Source organism: Hipposideros armiger, unplaced genomic scaffold, assembly GCF_001890085.2.
Source record: "Hipposideros armiger isolate ML-2016 unplaced genomic scaffold, ASM189008v1 scaffold_82, whole genome shotgun sequence".
Lineage (NCBI taxonomy): Eukaryota > Metazoa > Chordata > Mammalia > Chiroptera > Hipposideridae > Hipposideros > Hipposideros armiger.
Window position 1 is genome coordinate 2,984,720 of NW_017731432.1, and position 22,921 is coordinate 3,007,640.

General features: G+C 45.6%; 2 protein-coding genes across 3 annotated transcripts in view; one reads left to right on the plus strand and one right to left on the minus strand.

Annotated features, from left to right (window-relative positions):
- Positions 1–4,290: 4,290 nt before the first annotated feature.
- On the minus strand, positions 4,291–9,261 carry MED8 (mediator complex subunit 8). Its single transcript, XM_019643840.1, has 7 exons — positions 9,176–9,261; positions 7,678–7,796; positions 6,846–6,990; positions 6,412–6,552; positions 6,123–6,204; positions 5,513–5,761; positions 4,291–4,672 (listed from the first exon to the last, which is right to left on the minus strand). The coding sequence occupies exons 1-7, from the start codon at positions 9,179–9,181 to the stop codon at positions 4,608–4,610; spliced, it is 807 nt and encodes a 268-aa protein (XP_019499385.1). The 5' UTR covers positions 9,182–9,261; the 3' UTR covers positions 4,291–4,607.
- A 60-nt stretch (positions 9,262–9,321) lies between these two features.
- The window catches only part of SZT2 (SZT2 subunit of KICSTOR complex), a 50,649-nt gene continuing 37,049 nt past the window's right edge, over positions 9,322–22,921 (plus strand). For both annotated transcript variants that reach the window (XM_019643801.1, XM_019643802.1), the window contains exons 1-4: positions 9,322–9,412; positions 18,732–18,857; positions 19,171–19,344; positions 19,641–19,811. In XM_019643801.1, coding sequence (XP_019499346.1) covers positions 9,386–9,412; positions 18,732–18,857; positions 19,171–19,344; positions 19,641–19,811 — 498 coding nt within the window. In that variant the 5' untranslated portion in view covers positions 9,322–9,385. The remainder of the gene's footprint in view (positions 9,413–18,731; positions 18,858–19,170; positions 19,345–19,640; positions 19,812–22,921) is intronic.

The window sequence follows — 22,921 nt, forward strand, 5'->3', positions numbered from 1 at the left end:
TCATCTGCAGCTCAGCGAAAAAGGTTTAGGCTGAGAAAAAAATTGAGCTGTGTACATAAAAGTGGTGGTCACAGACCACCAAGACCAAGAGTAGGAAGAAAAGAGGGTTAGACAGCCCTGGAAAGTGACAACATTCAAGAAGCAGGCAGAGGGATAGAGGACCAAACACTACAGAGAAGGAATGGTGACAGAAATAGGAGCTAAGCAGGAAAGATGAAAAGGAAACAGCACCGTTAAATGTTGTGGAGAGCAAATAAGATGAGGATTAAAAAAATCCCTGGATTTAGCCATGAGGTCAATGACAGAGCAGTTCCAGAGGAATGGCGGAAGGAGAAGCCCACTGCAGGCTGAAGAGTGAAGGGGACGTGTGGAAGAGACAGTGATTGCAAGCTCTTTACTTCAAGAGCATGGCTGTGAGTCAGTGAGTGGGGATGTGGGCTCAAGAAAGATTAATATGGAAGAGACACTAAAAGGACAACAACCAAGGCCATGAAAATGGGTGCAGCCCAGAGAAATTAGTAAAAAAAAACAAAGATGGTCTCCATGTGGGGCGTGGGCAAGAGAATCATCAAAATGACCACCAACTAGGGAAATTTGAGTGAGAGGAGGGAAGGGAGTGGAAAGGCAGAGGGGAAGTAGGAAGGGGAGCAGCCCAGGGCTCTTTAGATTGATGCAGCAGGGAAGGTTCTCATCACATGGAAAAAGCGTAATTTACTGCTTGTGCTGGAGGAGTCTCTCTGTACATGTATCTTACCCAGGGGAGAGAGAGGGACGCCTGAGAGTGGAAAAGTGATGTCTGATACATATACTTCTGTGGTATCTTACCACCTCTTAGATGACTTTTCACTAGAGAACTAGTGAAAGCTAGAAAACAATTTTAGGGTAGTGGTCTAGAAGGTTATTGGTATGCTAAGTTGTAGGTGACAGAGAGGGAACTTTAAGAACAGTCTGTAGGGGTTTGAGGGATTTGGGGGCTAATCTAGGAAAAATTTGGCCTATTTTATATAACACAGTCATACAGTGAGGAAAACAAAAAAGAATCATTGTTGGAGACTTTGGAGCCAGGAAGGATCCCAGGGATCACCCAGGTGGGAAAACTGAGGCCCAGGGAAGTCAGGTGCCTTGTCCATGACGCACTTGTGGAAGATGCCACATCCAAATGATAGATGACATCCTGAGAGCATGTGAACCCATCAGGGGACCACAACAGGGATCTAGGATCTGCCACAGTGACACATAGGAGCTCAAGAACCAAAGAGAGGAATTAAAGGGAAGGAGAGAGGAAGTCTGTCTTGTGGGAAAAAACACATGTTGGAGTGATGGGGTGCTATGGCCCTGTCAGATGGAGTCTGCCTTCTGTTCCAATTAGAAAGCCCCAACTACAGGGTGGCAAATCCCTTCCAAATGTTTGCCCGTGTGTTCACGGCTTTCAGCCCAGAGCCACATCAAGCCTCCAGTTACGCACGGTGAACTCCTCAGGACTGAACCAAAACGGGACCAAAACCCTTGGCCCTACCCCTGGCCCATCGCAAAACTATCCTCCCCAATCTATCCTCCCCAATCAAAAGGCTATCCTCCCCAATCTGGAGCAAATGGAAGAAAATGTACATCCCTTAGTAGCTTCTCTGGACAGTAATCAGAAGTTGACCCAGGGTGGGCATTTGGAAGGATTCAGCCTCCGTCCTGCCTGGTGCTGGGATCAGCTCACACGGCTCCTATGTCCACAGGGCACAGAGAATACATTGTCCATAAGGAGGATTATTCTGTACAAGAAGCTCAGACAAAGGGAGAGGTTGTTCCCAGCTGTCTGGGGGAGGTGAGGAGGGGGTGGGAAAAGGGACCAGCCTTGCACTAGGGCATTCCTGCAGAGTTCAGCTGCTTTTCTCCAGCAGTAGGACAGGAGGTGGGCAACACCCCCCCACACACACCCCACACCCCAGCTCAGTCCCAATGCCAGGACCCATGATCCAGTTGAAAGGAGCACTTAGCTACAACCTAGCTATCATGGCTGTTTCCCAAGAAATGACAAGGTTAACTGAAGTTAAGCTAACTAGGTAGGACAGCAAGACACCAGAAGGAGAAGACAATGGGGTGACTGTGGCAATGAGCAAAGAGAGGTTCAACAATATCCTAGTCCTGGCCTCGGGGCAGAGCTGGAGAGGAAAAGGTGCTAGGCAATGGGTGTTACATAGACACTGATTCAGTAAGCTACCGCCTTCAGCAGGATGAACTCTTGTGCTGTAGCAAGATCTCGAGATTTCACAGCTGCTGCTTCCTAGTCCATCCAAGACATAAACCTGGAAGACAATGGCCTAATCTCATTCTTCAGGGGCCCCAAGAGTAGGAGAAAGCAGTTTCAGGCAAAAGAGAGCAGTCAGAAACGGAGGAATAGTACCAGAGTGGGGCAAGAGAGCCATCTTTCGCAAATCCTAACTCTGAGCAGGTCATGTCCTCTTCTTCAAAGGAAACTCCATAATATTCCCTTCTGAGGGAATGGGTATTAGGGGAGGGAGATACGTACTCTCCACTGAGGTAGTTACTGGGTTTTATGGGCCCCAAAAGCTGGCAATGCTACAAAGGTTGGTGTGTTCCAGAGGATTTGGGGGTAGAGGGTGGGCTTGAAAATGAAAGCATGTGCTCCCAGAGTAAAGAATATATAGAGATGTGAGTGCCTGCAGAATAAGGAGTGTTTGTTTACGGGCACAAGATGTAGGTGTGTTTCCGTTGGGGCAGGGGGGCATTTCCATTCTTGGAGGACAAGGAATCCATTTCAAATAGTATGGTGGGAATGAAATCAGTCTTAACCTTGGACAGCAAAGAAACTTGGTTTTGGTGCCTTTCAAGAGGAAGAAATCTTTTGGTGGAATAAGGGATAGCAGTTGCCAAAAGATGTTGCAGGGATTTTAGAAAAGCACAGCTTGAGCCCTAGGCAATATGACAGCTTTGATATCGCCAGTACGAAGAGAACTGATCAGAATATAAAGAACACCCGAATGAACTGACAGAGCAGTAAAGCAGTACTGTGAAATGGGGAAAGGGTGTGGTGTTGCCTCAGCGGTGTTGACAGGACTCCCTATCTGTTTTGTACTATGGTCAGTGTGCTTTCTGGATATCATTTCTTGTCTAGATGGAACAGAAATGAATGTGACATCTCAGACCACTCTTCCAGTCCTTTGCTGCCACAGCCTGGCAGAATTCTGCCTGGCACCGAACAAATGCCAAAGTACTAGCAAGTGACGAAAGTGAACAGAAAAAAGGCAGCTGGAAGGTGTGAGCAGGTTGTCCTTATACCTCTCAGGATTTTCAGATCAAAGCTAATCAAAGCTAAGAAAACTTTTTTATGGAGAACAAATTAGAATTGCCTTGCAGCAACATTGAAACTCTCTGATATATGATCTCTCATCTCTATAGAGCTTTCTCATAAGTTGCTGTCAGATAAACCTGACACAATGATCATCAAAATTCCAATAACTTTATTCAGAGAAACCCTTTGGCCCACTTCTGCTGACTCAACCCCTGGCCTCGCCCACAAGGGAATGTTACGAGAGGCAGCGTAGGCTGGAGACCCAAACTCACTTTGCTCTTCAGCTTTATAAAATCAGGCAGAGTACTGACAGCTGCCCCTGCCCACCATCAATCTGGCACTTATTTGAGCCACAGGCTCAGTGGACAGGAGGAAAGCCGTCCTGGCTGGAGTCCAGGAACTACGCCTATGATGAAAGATGAACCCCAATGAAAGATGGTATGAGATGAAATTCCCCTCGCCCTCCAAAAAAAGAAAAATGAGTCTGAGGAAGGGGCTTTTTCATACGCTAAGAAAAACCCTTTCCCATGCAGTCCTGCCTGGTAGAGCTACTTCCTGAGGAAGCCCCCACCTACTGGATCTGCAATACTTTCCTCCATGTGCATAGGGTAGGGTAAAGGATAGGAGACTTTGTGACTATTTCCCAGGTAAGAGCTGAATTGGCTTCTCAGAGGATGGAGGGCAGAGCAGGCCCAAGCTTCACCAGAGTTACGGGTAGACAGTTTATCCTAGCCCAGAAGCCTCATCACCCACAGCGTGGAGAGAGGGCCAGGATGGAACCTGGGCAGGATGGCCTGCAGAGACAGTGTGCCTCTAAGGACACAGAGGCTGCCGCAGTTTCTGGCAACACAAAATAAGCCCAAGCTTTCAAACAGAACAGAGTGGTCCATGATCTTGTGTCCATCAGCTTACCACTGACATGAAGCAGTATCAGATCAGGGTCAGTTCTGGATCGAGGATTGAGGAGGACAGCAGGGAGAAGTGGCTGTAGAAACTATCATTTATTGAATACCCATTATTTCATATACGGTGCTAAGTATTTTACATTCATTTTCTTATTTCAGTCCTCACAAAAACCTTATGAGGTAGGTATTATCACCATGTACAAATAAGAAAACAGGCTCAGAAAAATTAGGTCACTTGCCCAAGGTCACACAGCTCATCGGTGGTGAGGCTGGGATTTGTCTGTGGCTGGAAGCCCATGTCCTTTTTATTGTACCCATCTAGGTAAGCTCTGGACCAAAGGCAATTTCACTGCCCGACTCTGCAAAGAGCACCTGGGAGTGGAGGTTGCTGGCCACACTCACCGCTGGTACGGATGCATTGAAGCTGACTTGATGTTGGTTTTTATTCCACTTGGCATTTTCCCTAAAAGGAACATGAAGAAAGATACCTGAAGCATAGTAAGCGTTTCATGATAAATCAGAAATGTGGTCTCTCAGGTTTCCTTCTGCCACCCCTTCTATCATCTCAGAACCTCTGTGGCATCTGACCCTGGGTGACAAAGTTCAGTGATGTGGTTCCTCACCAGCTCTCTCCCTAAAGGTGTCTAGGAGGAAAGGGCTGATGGGGGGAGGGGGCAGGGGGATACTGGGAGAGTCAGTCTCCTGTTCATCTATTCCTGGAAAAGATAGCCAAACCTGTGTGACCCCCATTTAATGCCACAGGTAAAAGAATATGTCCTCTCTTATTTTAATTGTACCTTTTCCTAGACAGCTTGGAAGAAAATATCTCTTCTAGCTATTTGCATCTAAACTCCTCCAGACTATTCTCATCATTACTAAAAGTGAGCAGGAAAGACAGGGTGCAGAGAAAAAAATACATGTAGCACTGGGAAATCTGCCTGCTTGTCAATTTCCAACCCTCCTACCACATAGTTTTAATTAAAATCTGACCACTGGTTTCTCTAAAAGACCCGGACAACACACTAGTATCCAGAGTGAATGGGAAAGAAGGGTAGCTGAGACAGAGGTCTGAGATGGGGGTGGGAGGCCAGAGCGGTTTCTGCGATTCAAAGCTTTTGCTCATTCTCTGGTGTTTATTAAGTCTCAAATGAGATTTTACTCCTAAAAATTGTTTTCTGGATCATAGTCTAAGCGAATAGGAGAAATTCTCCAGCTCTGGGGATGCTGGAGGCTCAAACAATTCAGCTTATTCCCCCTCTTCCTTGGTTAAGGTCTGCCACCATCTCAATCCCTGCCATCTTACCTGGTTGACCTGCTTGGGCCATTTGCACCCCACTGAGCATTGACTGCTGCTGGCTTGGAGTTCCTGTCATCTGCACCTGCTGTAATCCTGAGGCTCCTGCAAGGATTGTCCCAGTTCCTGGCTGGCCTGTCTGGCCAGGTCCACTGCTGCCTGAAGGTCTCCAATTAGATAGCCCTTTCCCAAAGGCAACAGCTGCCACCAAGGCATTGGTGTCTGCAGGGTTGAAGGTCTGCTTGTTTGGCCGTAGACCTGAAGAAAAAGGTAGGTGAGGACCCTGAGGTATGCCTCTGGCCCTGGACTGACCCTAGCAGCAGGAAGACCAGTGTGAGTACCAAGGCTTGGAGTTCTGACATCAGCAGCATCTAGACTCCCTGTCAGCCCAGAAGAAGAGCCAGAGGATCCCCACGACTCTCTCAGAATTCTCCCTTCTCATTTTGCCCATTTTCCTCCACCTGCTCCAGGGCTGGTCTTAAATACAAAAGGCTAACAGAATGGATGTAACCCTTTCCTAAGCAGCTTATTCTTACATCATTCTTACAAAAACCACTATTCCTGTAACACTTATCTCATTCTTCTTTCCTTCTCCATTTTGCCACCAATCCCTCCATACCTCCACTCTCTGATTCTCGTTCCTCTTTGCTGATTTTCTCTAGAAGGTTTGAGCACATTTTATTCAAGCTCTGGATCTGCTTCTGTAACACACATAAATTGATTCAGAGATTAGGGCAAGCAAAAAATGATTGTGGGAAAGTATCTGCCTTGTGCTCTTCTAGGGGCAACTTACGTGTAACCAACTGTACATCCCTACCAGACAGCAATGGTAATGCCTAGCTTCTCATGATAGGACTTGGGGAATGGGGTGGGGGGTGGGGGAGAGCAGGGCAGTGACTCAGTCCAACCTGAGCTGCATCAGCACCAATGCGGGCAGCATCTGTTGTCAGTTGCTTCTCTTGCTCTTCAACCTCAGGGTCAGGCTTGGTTCTCAGATGGTCAGGGACCACCTCATGGCTGAAAACAGGTACTCGTCCTTCAGTCTGCCGCTGTAAAACACAGATTTTATTGATCCTCCTATGCACTCCAAGAAGATTCAATCTGGTCTGATATATAGTTCCCACCACAGGCAAACAGTGAATTTTCAGGGAAAACACAGCTTAAGACTTACAATATTTAGCATCCTAGGACACCAAAATGCAGCCCTCACTTTCTATTGCCACACGCTTTTTATCGCCACATACTACTCCACATTCAGAACTTCTAGAATAGTCAATCAACAATTGTGCCCTAGGTCATCAAAGAATTTAATTTCCCAAGTTGCACCGTCCCCTCCTCCTACCATGAGATCTTCATCACGGTCTGGGGACAACACCAGAGGAATGATGACCTGGTTCCGGAACAGTGGTGTCTTTTCATGCTTCAAGACCTTGTTCAGAGTGTTCAACTGTCCAGAGAGCAAGGCAAAGCTGTCCAGGACAGAGGGCCTGGTGGTAGTAAGAAGGTGTCAGAATGTTCCCGGTAAAGTGGCCTCGAAGCAGTCTTTCAGATTGGGAATACTCAGGCTTACCCCAAAAAGACAGACCTATGGCTGGATGGGGTGGGAACCAGACTGGCTTATAGGGATTGCGGGGTTAGGAAAGAGGGACATGCTTTCAGTTTCTGACACAGATGGAGAAAAAAGGCAGCTCATTATTTGAATGGGGTGAGGAACAGTGGATAATATAATAGGAACCATGGCTACACTGTTATCACTAAAAATTCAGAAACTGAGTAAAAGCTTCCTTTTTGGCCTGGAAATAGGATCCACATTTCCAGAGTAGGTTGTACCTAAAAGATTCAGCAACATCTGTGGTAAGAGATCCAGTATGACCACTGTATGCCTGCTGTAGTAGCAGGACCCACTGAGGGAGGACCTCTTCCCAGAGAAGTCAAAGGGTGCAAATCAACAGCTAGGAAGAACCCAGGTTGGGAAACTGGTCATTTCTCTACTTTCTTGCTATGGAGGCCCTAAGCTAAACTTCATTTGTTAAATGTTGGGAAACCCAGCTCTTTCCAAATCAACAGATGTTTGCAAATTGATAAATGGTTACATCACTGGAGATGTCCTATCCACCAGGAGGCCTGCCCCACCACCCATGGAGCCCTCCCCAGATTGCCCTGGCAACCCTTACCAGGTCAGCCGGTCATACTCGTTCTCCAGCTTGTAAATGAAACTCCCAAGTGAGTTCTTTAGATCAGCTACTTGACTCAGCAGTGCGTCTAATGATGCCTCAAGCTGCTTCTCCTCCCTCTGCACCAATAGGAACACGCTGGTTACCCAAATGGGTGTAAATATGACACATACAGAGGAAGGCTGAAAAGCCAGCGTGACAGTGTGTAACACCAGTCAAGTGACATAGGATCTCCCCGGCATAGGAGAGCCAGGTTGTTTTCTATCTTTGGTATTTGGGTTATAGACAGCATCAACCCTTAGACCTTTCAACCCATTCATCTGATCTCAGTTTCTCCTACCAATTGATTCCTTTCTCTCATCACCTCCTAATCCATGCCTGTTTTTCTCTGTATTAGGTACACTCTATTTTCTCTCATTGAGAAAGTTTCACCAGACCTCATGCCTGGTTTTATTATCTTTTGTGCACCTCTGCTGCATATGTACTCCTCTGACCTGGAACCTGCCTTGTGAGCCTGGCTGTGGTTGTCAATGGCACACACTGTCTGGGAAATCGACCTACACGTGAAGATTTCTCTGAATATGGGCCTTGCACCACACACACACACACACACACACACACACACACACACACACACTCACACACTCTCTTCATTTGCCCTCAGCATTTGATGTTTCAACCTCCTCCTTGCTAAATTAATCTGCATTCATTTTACTTCTGTGCCAATATTCCTGTACCCCTTTCACAAGCTTAGTCAATCTATAAACATTTACTGACAGACTATCAGGTGAAAGAAACTAAGTGACAAATGAAAAAAAAAGCATATGTCCCAAGCACTAGACAATTGTAAGTGCTGGGGTGGGGTGGGGTGGGGTGGGTTGCAAAGCAATTCCTTTCCATCTATGGTCTCCAATTTTACTTCATTTCTTCATCCTTAACAACTACAGGCACAGGCTGGGAAAGCATCTTGCAAATACGCCAATGCGTGTGGCAGGAGCCTTGATTCTGGGTTCCACCCATGGCTTCAGATTCACTAACTTAGCTTTCGGTCACCGGGGCCCCACAATCCCGTCACCCCTCGGGCTTCTCTCCAATTACAGATCCCCTACTATGTCTGCATCCTGCAGCGTCCGACAGCCTAGGCCGGGTCCTGCCTGAGCCAATAAGCCACTTTCTTAAGCAGTCTTCCTTGGATTGAATCTCAACCTTCCCAAATTACAACCTGATCCTTCCCCACAGCCCAACAAGTCAGTGCTGCCTCCTCCCTCCCGATTTAGTCGCAGTCACTGTCCCCTGTCAGTGGGGTTCCCAAACCATCTCTCAGCTCCGCCTCTCCCTCTCCAGTCGGCCTCGCCCCTCACCCCACTTTCTCTATCCCTGAGCCCGCGGGCTCTGCCCCTTCCTCTCAGCCCCAGCTCTTCATCTCTGCTCGGCCAGCTCACTCTCGGTCCCGTTACTCGAAGCTAGAGGCGATGAAGAGCCTCGACTGGGTTCTCACCTGCATAGCGGCAGCTGTGGCGGCCGCAACGACCTCCTCTACGGTTTCCGAGTCCGCGAGTGACTCTGACAGGGCTTCGCCAACCAATCAGAGAGCTCAGAACTCGGCCCGCCCGCTCACTTCCGGCTTCTGCCGGGTGCGCGGCAGCCGGGTCAGGGGTCACGAGTGGAATATCTTCTCTGGCCTGGGCCGGCGCGGGAGGGCTGTGTGATGGCCTCGGAGCGCCCGGAGCCGGAGGTGAGGGGCGGGCGGGCGCAGCGCTGGTTCCTGAGATCCTAGGGGGAGGGTGCGGCGGCCACGAGCTGCCGTGGCCTCCTCCGGGTCTGGGGACGACCTGGACGCGTAGCCTGGGGCGGGGACCGGCCCAGCCCCTAAGGCCCCACGATTGAACCTCTTCGTGGTCCGCAATTTCTTCGGGGGGAGGGGGGGCGGGGTGCGGCTAGAGGAGAAACTCATCACTTTGTTGTTTACTGAAATTTCATCCACGTCGCCAACTCTAGGGCTGTCGGGTTCTTTGTCCTGATAATGGCATTAACAAACACTATATTTTGATTTTTCTGTTGCAGTTTCAGCGAGCAACTGAGCAATATATACTTAGCCGGTTTCTGCATTTCTCCAAACATTGTAACCCCATAAGCAGCATGAATTAATTTAGTTCTAGCGCTCATGCTGTGGGAAAGCAGCTTTGGTTTCATGAAAAAAACTTTTGACTCGGAGTGAAACCTCGTTCCAATATTGGCGCTGCTATTTAGCTATCTGTGCAACTTAGGGCAAGTCTTGACTTCCCAGATCCTGTTTCCTTCTTCATAAAAACACCTATCTTATGGTGTATTGTGAGGATCGCATGTATTAAACCAGACAGCGCCTATGAGGTATCCATCAGGTGCTAAGGACCACGCAAGGAATTTCATATATTGTACATTGTGTTATTCAAACTTGTGCAAGGAAGGTGGCAATATCAACTCTCATTTACAGATAAGGAAATCGACAAGTGAGAGAGGTTAAGTTCCTTACCTAAGTGCTACTCAGCTGGCGAGTAGCAGAGTTTTGGAGTTGGAAGTTCTGAGCATAAAATCGCTCAGATTTGGAAGGAACAACATCACTAGGAGAGGTGTCCAATATTACAAGAGAATATATGAATAGGTGGGAAGGGTGAGGGGTGTGTATAATGACACAAATAGTAGTTATTACTGAATCCTTACTGCATACCGAGTACCATTCTAAGCACTTCACCAATACCAATTGATGTGCTCAACCCTGTGAAGTAGACACTGTTATCATATCCATTTTTCAGTTGTGGAAACTGAGGCACACAGATATTCAGAGCAATAAAAATACAGCTAGTAAGTAATAGAGCCAGGACTCCAAAACAGTGGCCTGGCTCCAGATACTGTGTTCTTAACCATAATGTTTATAATTGTAAATAGGAAAGTAGGTACAGAATAGTAAATCTCCAGTTCATTGGGATTTGATATGATGAGGCCCAAGATTAAGTAGGAAACAATGCCTTTTTAAAAATAATCAGACATCTTCACGGGGATAGTAGAATAGCCCATGCATCAGAAATATCAGTATTGAGAAAAACCATTTAGAGTATGTTTTGCTATGGGTTAAAATGAGCGGAAATAAAGGTCTTTTTCTGGGGAAATACAATATGCCGTATAGGCAGATAGTCTAAAACAGCACTACCCAATAGAAATTTAATGCATGCCATATATGTAAATTTCTAGTAGCCACATTTAAAAAGGTAAAAAGAAACAGGTGAAAATTTTAGTAATATATTTATTTAACCCTATAGTTCCAAAATATTATAATTTCAACATGTAGTAAATATTTTTAAATTATAAGACATTTAACATTCTTTGTTTTGTAACAAGTCCTTAAAATCCAGTGGGTATTTTATATTGCAGCACATCTCATTTTAGACTAGCACCATTTCAAGTCCTCAGTGACCCCATATGGTAGGGGCTACCGAATATATTAAACAGTGCAGATCTAAAGTAACTTGGAACCAAGACACATCCTCCTGGGAGTCATATTCAGCCAAAGTTAAGCATTTCTTAATTTTTTTATTTGTATTTCTGAAAATTTTATGGCACAAGATGAAGGGAGTGAAGAATTCTTCTGCCCCTCGGCAGAAAAGTGACTGACTTTTAGAGTTTGTTACAATCTCAAGAGAGAAAGAAAGATTGGGCATAGGCAGATTTAAGAAATCATTCATTCATCAAATACTCAAAATATTTTATGAGTGCTACTATGGACTCAGAATTGTGCTAATTATCAGGGTGGATACGGAGCAGTCGGAGCAGTGTAAGACTGACACGTTCCCTATTTTAATGGAGTAAACAAACACTGCGTTACGATAAGGGCTGCAAAGGAAAAATACAAAGTGAATGAGTGTTTAACGGGTTCTTAACCTACTTTATTAAGAAGCGGTGGGGGCAGAGTGGATTAGGAAGCTTCCACAGAGGAATGACATTTAAGCCTGAAGAATGAGTAGAAGTTGGCCATGAGAAGAGACAGAGTGCATTCATTACAGGCAGAGGGAATAGTGAAAATTCTGAGATGAGAAGGAGCTTAGAGCCTTCAGAGAACTGAGAGGAAGCAGCTGCTAAGTATAGTTGCAGTGTGACAATGAGAATAGCTAACAGAGTGCTTACCAAATAATCATCTAATACTCCTAAAACCCCCATGAAATGGATACTATTAGTATCCCTATTTCACAGATGAGGAAATTAAGGCACAGAGAGTTTAAGTAACTTCACTAATAAGCAGCAGAGCCAGCATTTGCTCCTAGGGACACCACCTCAGGGGTAACGGGTAGCAGAGGCTGGAGAAGAAGGTTCAGGTTGAGGCCGTGCTGCAGTTTCAAGACTTGGGCATACGCGTAGTGGTAAAGAGGCTTCAGACAGTTGAAGGTGGGGGACATCTACATTATTTCATGGGTCTCTGTTAACAGAAAACAGCACAAGGATTGGAAAAGCCTCAAAAAATAATTTATACCTTAACCGCAAAGGGACAGGTGCAAAAAACAAATAAATGAGATGTGACTGTTTCCTTTGTGCTGGTATACATGGTATTCAGCACAGCATTTGATGATGTTTTATTCATCTTGTCATAAATGGTATGTATGTAGGCCTCAATAAATGTTCCAAAGAATGATAGGCTTCCTGTATGATTGTTCTGACTGTCCTGTTTAATTGTAATAACATCCTTTTGAAGTAGATATTCTTATCCGCATGTTATCAATGAAGAAACTGAGGCCTGGAAAAATTAAGTAACTTGTCCAAGCTCGCCTAGGTAGCAAGTAGTAGAACCACATTTGATTCCAGGTCTCTTAACTCCAAATGCCTGCTCACTCTTTGCCAGATCACCAGAGTCATGCACTCCAGACTCGGGAATTAAATATTAGGGACTTGAAGCTCCGTAGGAGTGTGGATGCTGTGAGAGCACAACTTATTCAGGGACCTTCAAACATTAAAGTGACAGAATCACTTGGGGAGTTTGTTAAATGCAGATTCCTGAGCCCTAGCAACTCTAATTCAGTTGGTCTGGGGTGATACCAAGGAATCTGCATTTTAATAAGCACCTCAGGTAATTCTGATGCAGCTGGTCCTTGGATCACACTTTGAAAAATACCATTCTAGCTGGTTAAATTAATTCTGCAGTCTAATGGTTTTGACAAATTACATCTTGAATGTGAAGATAACTTTGAGATGATGTTTTGAAAACCTGGTTGTTGACTTTGCAGGATCAGATGTAAGGGGGAATGTTGTGAGCAAGCTCAAGTTAGCAAACGTTCCTGATTTCAAGAGAGTGGATTCTCCTAAGAACTGATCAATGAACTAGACCTCAGCTTGGCCTTGGATAGTCAGTCCACCATTGAAAATAACCTTTGAGATAAGATGCAGAAATGGAAGATGTACAGTCCTATAATTAAGCAGCCTACTAACTAATAATCTGAAGAAAGTTTTCTAATAGCACAGTGCTCATCTATACCCTCCAGCTGACTTATTCCCCTTTCCCTCCTCAGCACACCCCGCTCAACCTCCAGTGTTACTTTCTCCTAAGACCCTAGCCTAGGTCATGTTACTTAGTTACACGCTATCAGAACCACAATCTTATCCTTTGACGCACATACTCAGTTTGTAATAATACAATAATTAGAGTGATTATTTGATTAACATTTTTCTCCATTGGGTGAAAATTTTGTGAGAGCAGAGAATGCCAATTTTTGCTTTCCATTGTATCCTTAGGACCCAACCCCATGCTAGCATGTAGCAGGCTCTCTGTAAATTTGTTGGCTGATGAATGAATGCATGCTCACCTTGCCTTTGTCCTCTTTGGATTTAGATGAGGACTTAATGGCACCCTGATCAAATTAGCAGGGAAATTAAGCTGGAAAGAGATTTACTAGAAGACAAAACAGCCCTCTAAGCTTCACAATAGAATAATAGACTGAACTTATCCAATGTAATAGGACGAATTGAATAATTGTATGTCCCCAAAAGCCAGCTGCATGAGGACAGAATGGGGGATGTTCCTTAACAACAGCACAAGTGAGAAAGTCATAGAGGTTTCCCAAGCCAACAATATGGTAAAGCTTCCAAAAAAGTTAATAGAACGTAGGTCCATCCTGGCCCCCACATTTTTTTTTTTTTTAAGATTTGATTGGGGAATTGAGAGAGCGAAACAGTGTTGGGGAATTGGGAAAGGGGACCAGCCAAGTTGTTGTTCTTCAGTCTTCGTTGTGAAGGGCACCAGTCGCCATCTGGCTGCCCGTCAGTAGCTCGTGGCTTCTAAGCTCAACGTGCTGTGTTCAATCTTAGTTGCATCCCATGCGGGAGTCGAACCAGCAGCTTTGCTGTTAAGAGCGCACACTTTATCCACTGAGCCATCCGGGTGGCAGCTCAGCTCAAGGTGCCAAGTTCAGTGTTAGTTGTGGGTGGGCATAGCCCATCATCGAACAGGCAATCTTGTTATTACACCAGCTGAGCCATCCTGCCACCTGTTGGCAGCTCAGTGACAGCTCAGCTCGGGCACAGCGTCACTGGCCCATGTGGGAATTGAACTGGCGGCCCTGCTGCTCAGAGCTCACGCTCTTAAGCCAACTTTTAACCAACTGAGCCACTCGGCTGACCCCTGGCCCCCACATTTTAAGTTGAAAAATAGACCAGCCAGAGTTTATTCGGAGGCATATGATGTAAGATATACTAATGAAATTTGAAGCCATGCCATTTGAGACTTAAAGAAGCTGGAGATATTTATTATGGAGAAACAAAGACTCGACGCTGTCATCAGATGTTTGATAGACTCAGTGAAGCAACTGATTGATGGTTTACTTGTTATCGTTATACAGATATTACAGTTATACTTATACCATTGGGGTAGGTGGTGGTATTTTATAGAGGAGGAACTTGAAGCTCGAGCCCAGAGTCTCAGCTATCGAATCACAATTTATTTCAAAACAAATCTGTTAGAACCCACACCAGAACCCCCTACCCAAATTCCAAGAACAGCAAAAAAGAATATAATACTAGAAAAGAACATACTAGTGAAAAACTGGTAGGGAAAAAAAACACCAAAAACCTTTCATGGAAGCAAAGGAAAAATCCAAACAATAGAATAGGCTAGTTTTTCCATAAAGTGGATGAGGAAGGATGGAAACTGTTGAACAACAAAGAGCAGATGTTGATAAAAGTGAAAAATTAAGAATAGTAAGAAATTGATTGTGAGAGCAATTTCCCTTTCATGCATTTCAACAAATATTTGAACATCTAGTGTGTCTTGGCACTGTGCTAGTTGCTAGGGATACAGCAAAAAACAATATATAGACACAGCTCCTACCTCCCTGGAGCTTCTAGATTTATAGGGGAAACAAGCATTAAAAGCACACAAATTCTTTATTATAAACTGTGGTGGCTGCTATGAAGAACTATAGATTGCTTTGTGGATGCCCAACAGAGGTACCTAACAATGCAGGGATTCATGGAAAGGTTCATTTATTAAACCCAGAATTGCCAAGATTTAATCCTAGAAGAGTGACCAAGTGTCTCCAACTATGCTTATGTTGTTGACCCGTGGACGTGTGCTCTCTGCCTTTGAACCTTGGCTCAACAGGGGCCAAAACTCCTTTCCTGGGTGTTTCCTTGCATAGCTGAAACAGGCTGACATTTGAAAGAAGCCTTTACTAACTACCAAAAAAGAAGAAAAGGAACATAGCACCGAGACAAGTGTTAATATTATCTCACCCTGAGAACAATCGTACTGATTATGATTAGTTTTAAATGTCGAGTTTGCTTTGCTTAGAGCATACGTGTATAGTGAATTCACTTATTTGGCAAAATTGTATTGAGCATCCTATGTGCCAGGCACTGCACTAGGCTCCGGGGATAGAGTGAAAAACAGAAAGGACTGCTAAATTGGCATATCCTTCCTGTTCTGATAATACTCTGAGCCTCAACCTATCCTTTTTTTTTTTTTTAAAGATTTTTATTGGGGAATTGGGGGGATGGGAACAGTGCTGGGGAATTGGGGGAAGGGGAACAGACAAGTTGCTGTCCTTTTGTTCTTCAGTCTGGTTGTGGAGGACATTGCTTCACTGGCCCAAGTTGGCACCATCATTGTGCTCTTCCCGGGTGAGGCAGATCAGTCACCGGCTTCTGGACAGCCGCTCACTGCGGCTGCTGGCCGCTCACGCTGGCTGCTGGCTACACATGGTAGCCCATGGCAACCCACTGCCACAGGGGCTGCAGCCTACGCCATCGCCGGCGACTCACGGCAGCCCAGCTCCAGGTTGAGCTGTTGTTCAGCATCTTAGCTGTAGAGGGCAGTGTCACTGGCCCTCATATGTGGGATCCGAACCGGAGCCCTATGGCGTCCCAAGCCAGTTCTTAACCATCGCGCCACTCGGCCGGCCCTCAACCTATCCTTTTTAAGATAAGAACCTTGTTAGGGATCCAGCATAGTCAACTCACAGACAGGAGCGGTCGCTAATATCCCACCCACACTAGCTCTGTCAGTCCTGGGGGAGAAGTTGCCTGGTTTATGAGAATGTCCCATCCTGAGACCTTGGATCAGAGAAAGGGCAAGTAATTGCTGTATTTTTCTTCTTTGCCAATAGACCCTTTTTCTGCTTTTAGGAGCTTGGCAATAAGACTACAATTTGCTGGGAACTTTGGAGGGGGTTGGTGGTTAGAAATGATGGTAAATAACTATATCAACTTTTTTTGCTAAACTGGAAATCATTCTGCCACTTACTGGTTTCTGATGCTACCTTATTCATCTTTGACACCTTTTTGTTACTTACCTCCTCACTTCCAATTAAACACCAGTTCTTATCTGTCTTATTCTAAAGGTGACTTAAAATGCAGCTCAGGTCACTTATCTTAAAGGTTAGTTCAAGCTGACGTTTGTTTGTTTCTTCATAACACGACTTTCTCAATGCAAGTGGTGGTTTTACGTTCTAGCACAACTCCTCTTGTCAGGGACCAGCCTCAAACAGTTCACAGAATGGCTGCTTTGAGTAGGTCTGGCCTAGGCTGCTATTATTTCCCCTGGTCATTAGGGCATCTTTCTGAATCACATGGTAGCCAAAAGAAATTTTTTTTTAATGTAGATATAAAATGTAGAAAAAAAGAGTTCAGTAGATTGACCTGACTGTTAGGCTAAAAGCCAAAATCTTAGCTAGGGCCTGCCTCAGCCCAGTGAATGGAGACAGTATAATAGAGAGTAGAATTCCTCAATGTGTGATCTCTTTTTTTTTTAGATTTTATTGGGGAATTGGGGGAGGGGAACAGTATTAGGGCAGGAGAACAGTGTTGGAGAATTGGGGAAGGGGACTAGCCAAGTTGTTCTTCAGTCTTCATTGTGGAGGGCGCCAATTGCCATCTGGCTGCCCATCGGCAGCTCGTGGCCTCTAAGCTCAAGGTGCTGTGTTAAATCTTAGTTGTGGGTGAGCGTAGCCACCATCCCATGCGGGAGTCGAACCAGCAGCCTTGTTGTTAAGAGTGCACGCTCTATGCACTGAGCCATCAGGGCGGCAGCTCAGCTCAAGGTGCCGAGTTCAGTCTTAGTTGTGGGAGGGCATAGCATCGAACAGGCAGTCTTGTTATTAAGAGCACATACTCTCACCAGCTGAGCCATCCTGCCACCTGTTGGTAGCTCAGCTGCAGCTCAGCTTGGGCACAGTGTCACTGGCCCATGTGGGAATCGAACCAGTGACCCTGTTGCTCAGAGCTCGCGCTCTTAAGCTAACTCTTAACCAGTTGAGCCACTTGGCTGGCCCTGTTTCTATATCTTTTTATGCTTGCTTTCTGTCTTGGAGAAGAAGAAAGACTTTCTTCATTTTTAGTCATTGTATCTCTGCTCTCCACATTCTTCTCTGACTTTAGGCACCCTATATTATTACTTTTCCAGGGCTATTTCAATCCGTTCTCCATGCATATTTCCCCATCTTGGGGAGAAAAAAACTTCACTTCCTTTCAACACCACATTTCTTAATGGGCAGTCATTGACCTTTTCATTTCTCTTCTACCACTCTCTCTTCAATCCTCCCAGCCTGGTATTTTCCTCCTTACTAGTCAGGGACACCAGGGGAGAATTTTGCAATTTGTCTAGAACAGGAAGAGAGTAATCTTTTCATCTGAGGCAAATGCAAGAGGGTAAAGGAATGTTACAGATAAGGATTACTTAGGAGGAAACATTGGGGAGTTCAGACCAGGTGACCCTTATTTTCTCTGTGAAACAGTAGGTGTGTTTACCTGCTGGGACTGTGAGGGTTGAGGCCTTGGAAAGCCTTCTGAGGGGAATAGGAAAGGTTGGAAGTAAAAGGACCGGTAAAGGCCTGCCAAAGATTGCAAGTTTCTTTTTGTCAAAGTGCAGCTGGCATGATATGTGTATGTATAAGGGAGAATGTCGACCTCATCCTGAGCCAAGATTCGTCAAGGCTTATGTAGTGGAAGGACTAGGACGTTGGCAAAGAAACTGATGCTTGTCAGGACATTGTTGAACTGACTGCCCATGAGGCAATGGAAGGAAAGAACTAGTGTTGATAACTGACAAGTGTGGGGGTGGGAGATTGTGACCCACAGAAGTTTGATTTTTAGATATTCAGCAGGTGTGCCATTCACCTAGTAAGGATTCCGTTAGTCCTGCCGCTGTCAAGGATGATTAGGAGGAACTATCTGCTCTATGAGTGTCTGCTCTATGTTAAACAATTTGTCATGCACGGGGACACAAAAATAGGACAAGGTACAATCCTTGCCCTCAAGGAACTTATAGTTTATAGGAGTAAGTCACATAAACACTTGATAATGTGTAATGGTCACTTCATCTACATAGAGGTCCACAGGGGGAATGGGAGCAGGGAGCTGAGAATTGAATCCTTGGGAACACCTTGCACGGAGGTGGAGGTAAACTTTTCACCTCTGCTGCCTTGCCTCTTACTTCTGGGTTGTGAGCTCCTTGGTCAAGTTACTTGCACAGTGATCTATGCACTCGTATACTAGGAACTCAGTGACTTTTTATAAATTTATTAATGTCTCTTTGTCCCCAGGTGGAAGAAGCTGGGCAGGTGTTCCTGTTAATGAGAAAGGATTATCGAATCTCCCGAAATGTTCGCCTGGCTTGGTTCCTCAATCACCTGCATCAAACGGTGCAGGCCACACCCCAGGAGATGTTGGTGAGGCCCAGGGACATTCAAGATTCGAGGGGCTGGCTCAGAAGATCTGTTTTTCTAAGAGGGTACTGGAAAGAGAAAGGAGGGGAGACTAACTCTGAGGGGTCTGATTCTAGGAGGGGCAAGGTGACTTTGCCCACAGATGATTCCACAGGGGCAATTTTGTTGAATGATTTTCCAGCTAGGAAGAGTGTTTGGTTGGGTTGCAGGAGGTGGAGCCAATGGTGTGTCGTTTTGGAGATAGAATTTCAGGTCCTGGAAAGAAAAGGGTGACTCTTCCCTGACCCTTTTCTTTTCTCTTCATCATAATTGTCAGCTTCAGTCTGAGCAGGAGTTGGAAGTCCTCAGTGTCCTGCCCCCTGGATGGCAGCCAGATGAACCAGTGGTCCCCAGGCCATTCCTCCTTGTACCTTCCACCCGAGTCACCTTCCTGGCTTGGCAGTATCGATTTGTCATTGAGCTGGACCTTAGCCCATCTACTGGCATTGTGGTAAGGGGCTGGGGGGAGACAGTGGGAGGAAAGAGTGTGGCGTGGGTGAGGAGGAGAGGGAGAGGCCTGGAAGAAGTGAAAAATGATCCCAGCCTATTGCTGTGGAAAGGAGACAGGCTGTAAAGGAATGATGGGTATTTTAAGACGGGTCCCTTTCTACCCATGGCACTGTCTCTGGGGGTGTGATCATACCGGAAGATAAGAGTCCCACTGACCCATGGAAGCTGCTGTTTCTGCTATCTGTTCAGGGCTGCCTTTGCATACCCTTAAGAGATCTTTGTCTGCATTGCCCTCAGGATGATTCCACAGGGGAGATCTTGTTTGATGAAGTTTTCCATGCCCTCTCCCGCTGCCTAGGCGGGCTGCTTCGGCCCTTCCGAGTGCCTGGATCTTGCATTGACTTCCAGCCTGAGATCTACGTAACTATCCAGGCCTACTCCTCAATCATTGGTCTGCAGTCCCACCAGGTATTGTATCCCTTCTCCAGGTTTTTACCCTAAGACCTCATTCCTGATAGTCCTCTGACCAAGTTCTTATCCTATCTCTACTGCCCGTGCCCAACAGTCCCCAGCTCTGCTGGCTTCTTGAAACTGTTTCCTAGTCATCTCTGTGCGTCTCTCCTCTTGAAAAGAATCAGTTCCTCTGGTCTCAAAGAGCCTTCCCATAAGCCTTAGGTCCGTTGGCATTGATTGGACAAATGTCTCTCTCACTCTTGTAAGTTTCTTGTTCTGACCACTGGCTGTCTCCTTTCTCAGTTTCCCCCCTTCTCCATTAGTTCCATCAGAAGGCTTATTGGTGTCCTGACTCCTGGCACTACCTCCAGAAGAGGGTCTCTAGGAATAGTTTCATGATTTCGAAATATAACAAATACCCAGAAACATAATTTCTTCCAAGGACAGAGCTGGCTTATTTTCTCTGAGAGCCCTGTGAAGTGTCGGGTGTAATGCTGACCATACAGATAATTACAGGGCTTATTCAACACCCAAGCTGGCTATCACAAGACACTCCTTTTGGAAAATGGCCAAGTCTGTTACTGGAATATCTGTCTTTGGCTTAGATAAGCATGGCCCAGTTTCCCCTCACATGCTCTTAATCACCCTCAACTCATTGGTAGGGGCTTGTCCTGAAACTGTCCCTGATGGCTACCTTGTCACCTTAGCTATCAAACTGGCTTTGAGAAACAGGGATACAAGGAACCGCATCTGAGGGTGAAATACACAACGAGGTAATTGGTGCATGCCTGGAGCCCAGCCCTCTGCCCTGGATGAAAGTGCTCTTCTAGTGCAGCTGTGAGGACTGCTGGTTGTGGGCTCCGTCCCCAGAGGCCAGGCTTTACAGGCGCTGATAGCCAAGGCAGAGAAAGCATGGGTATTAGGTAATCACTCAACACTTGGTTTGGTTTGGCACCTAATGGTGCCTGCTCTATGCCAGGCCTTGGCTAGGTTCTGGAGACACGGATGAATCAGACACTGTCCCTGTCCTGATGAGAGTTGTTGAGAGTTTAGTGAGGGAGACTGACATTGAAGGAGGTAATTTCAGTTGAATGTGATAACGGCACTGATAACTTAATGACTCAGGTGCTATGGGAGTACAGAGAGAGAGAGAGTATCATAGCCTGGGGTAGAGACAGGGAAGACTTTGTGACAAACGGGCTTCGAACTATGTCTTGAAAGGAGAATTGAGGGTAACCATTCAAAGACAGAGAAACGGGCTTTCCACGCAGAGGGGCTACAAATCCAAAGATACAGAGCTGTGAAACTGCTCAGTCACAGGCGTTCTAGGGAACTGCATGGTATTCAGTTTGACACAGTCAAGTTTGAATGTGGTGGAGGTGGGAGGGAGGGGGAGGAGTGGGGTGTGATAAAGAGGAGATTGGAGAAATAAGTGGGGACAGGATTATGAAAGACCTTGAATGTCATGGCTAAGAACTTGTACTTTATTCTATTGGGGAGTTTAGTGTGGTGGTCAAGAGCTCTGGATCTGGAATTACATTGTCTGTATTTACCACCTACTGGCTGTGCGCCCTTATGCAATTTACTTAATGACTTTGTGTGTCTGTGTCTTCTCTCCAAAATGGGGATATTAACAGTACCAGTATTATAGGGTGATTGAATCAATACAAGCCAAGCACTTAAAACAGTGCCTGCCACATAGAAAACATGCAGATGTTAGCTATGAAAACTATTAGCCATAGGTAGCAGGGAAACCTTTGAAGGTTTGAAGCAGATGATAACAAGATCAGATTTGTACATTAGGAAGCTCACACTTGTTTGTGGCCCGTGAGGAAGATGGATTAGGGGACAAATTCTGGATTGGGGCAAACAGAAGATTATTACAGCATGGGAGAGGAGAGGAGATCTGAAAAAGGACAGCAGCTGTGGAGAGGAGAAGACTTAGTTAAGCTCCCAGGGCCACTTGTCAGCCTTGAGCAGCTTCCTCACACTCTCTATATCTCCCTCAAGATGTATCTAGCAGCTCTTTAAAAAAAAAAAAAAAAAAGTTAAATCACATTTATAATACATGTCCATTGACAGAGATTCGAAAATACATAAAAGAAAAAAAAAAGACTCACCCATAATATACCACCCAGAAATAACTACATTTTATGGGATTTCCTTCTTATCTTTGTTTATCCTCCCTCACCACCATCTCTCATCCGAAGAGAGGAGAAACATCAGGTTCATTCCAGACACACAGTTTTACTTCCTGCTTTTTAAATGTATAATATGGGTGTTTTTCGTGTCGCTAAATATTCTTTGAAAACATGACTTTTAATGGCTGCTTGGCTTTATCACATTTTATCATTATGTTTTTAGCCAAACCCTTATTGTTGAACCCTTGGGTTGACCAAATTTCACTCTTCTAAACAATATAGCTATGAACATCTTTCTCTCCTTTTTATAACCTCAGTCCCTACTATTCCTCTAATTTTGCCTTGCTTCTCAGGGTCTGGCCTGTAGAGTGGTACAGAGTCCCCCCTCCCCTCGTCTGCCTGTGCCAACCCACTTCCCTAGTTCTAAATAGGCAGTGAAGAAGTAGCGTTGCACAGGAGGGCAGGGGTTAGGGAGAAGTGGGCACACGAGACAGGTTGTGGGAGTCTGAGAGGGAGAGATGGGAGATCCCGAGGGCCACCACAGGGGCCACCAGGCCTGTAGAACATTTTTAGGGTGGGGGCACTTATTTATGGTGGAAGTAGCAGAAAAGGAATCTCATGGAGAGAGAATGAAGATATTAGAGAGACAAAAGAGCCAAGACTAGATGGAGAGATTAGCTTTAGGGAAAAAGAGGAGGAGGAATCTTTTCTTAAGAGGCTCAGAGGAAGCCTAGGGAACATCTAGCAAATGCTGAGGGTGTTTTCTGTGGGTTGGAGAGTAGTAAACCCTCCGGGTTAGGGGTAGCGGGAGTTTCTGTTGACTGGTTTCCTTTCTCTGTGAAGAGGAGGGGGAAGTTATCACTGAGGGTAAAGGGAGGGAAGAGTATTCACAGGGGGAATAAGAAGATTTTGAGCTTAAAAAAGAAAAAAGTTCCAGACAGCCTCTGAGTGCAGTGCTTAGAAATCAACAAGAATAGAAAAACA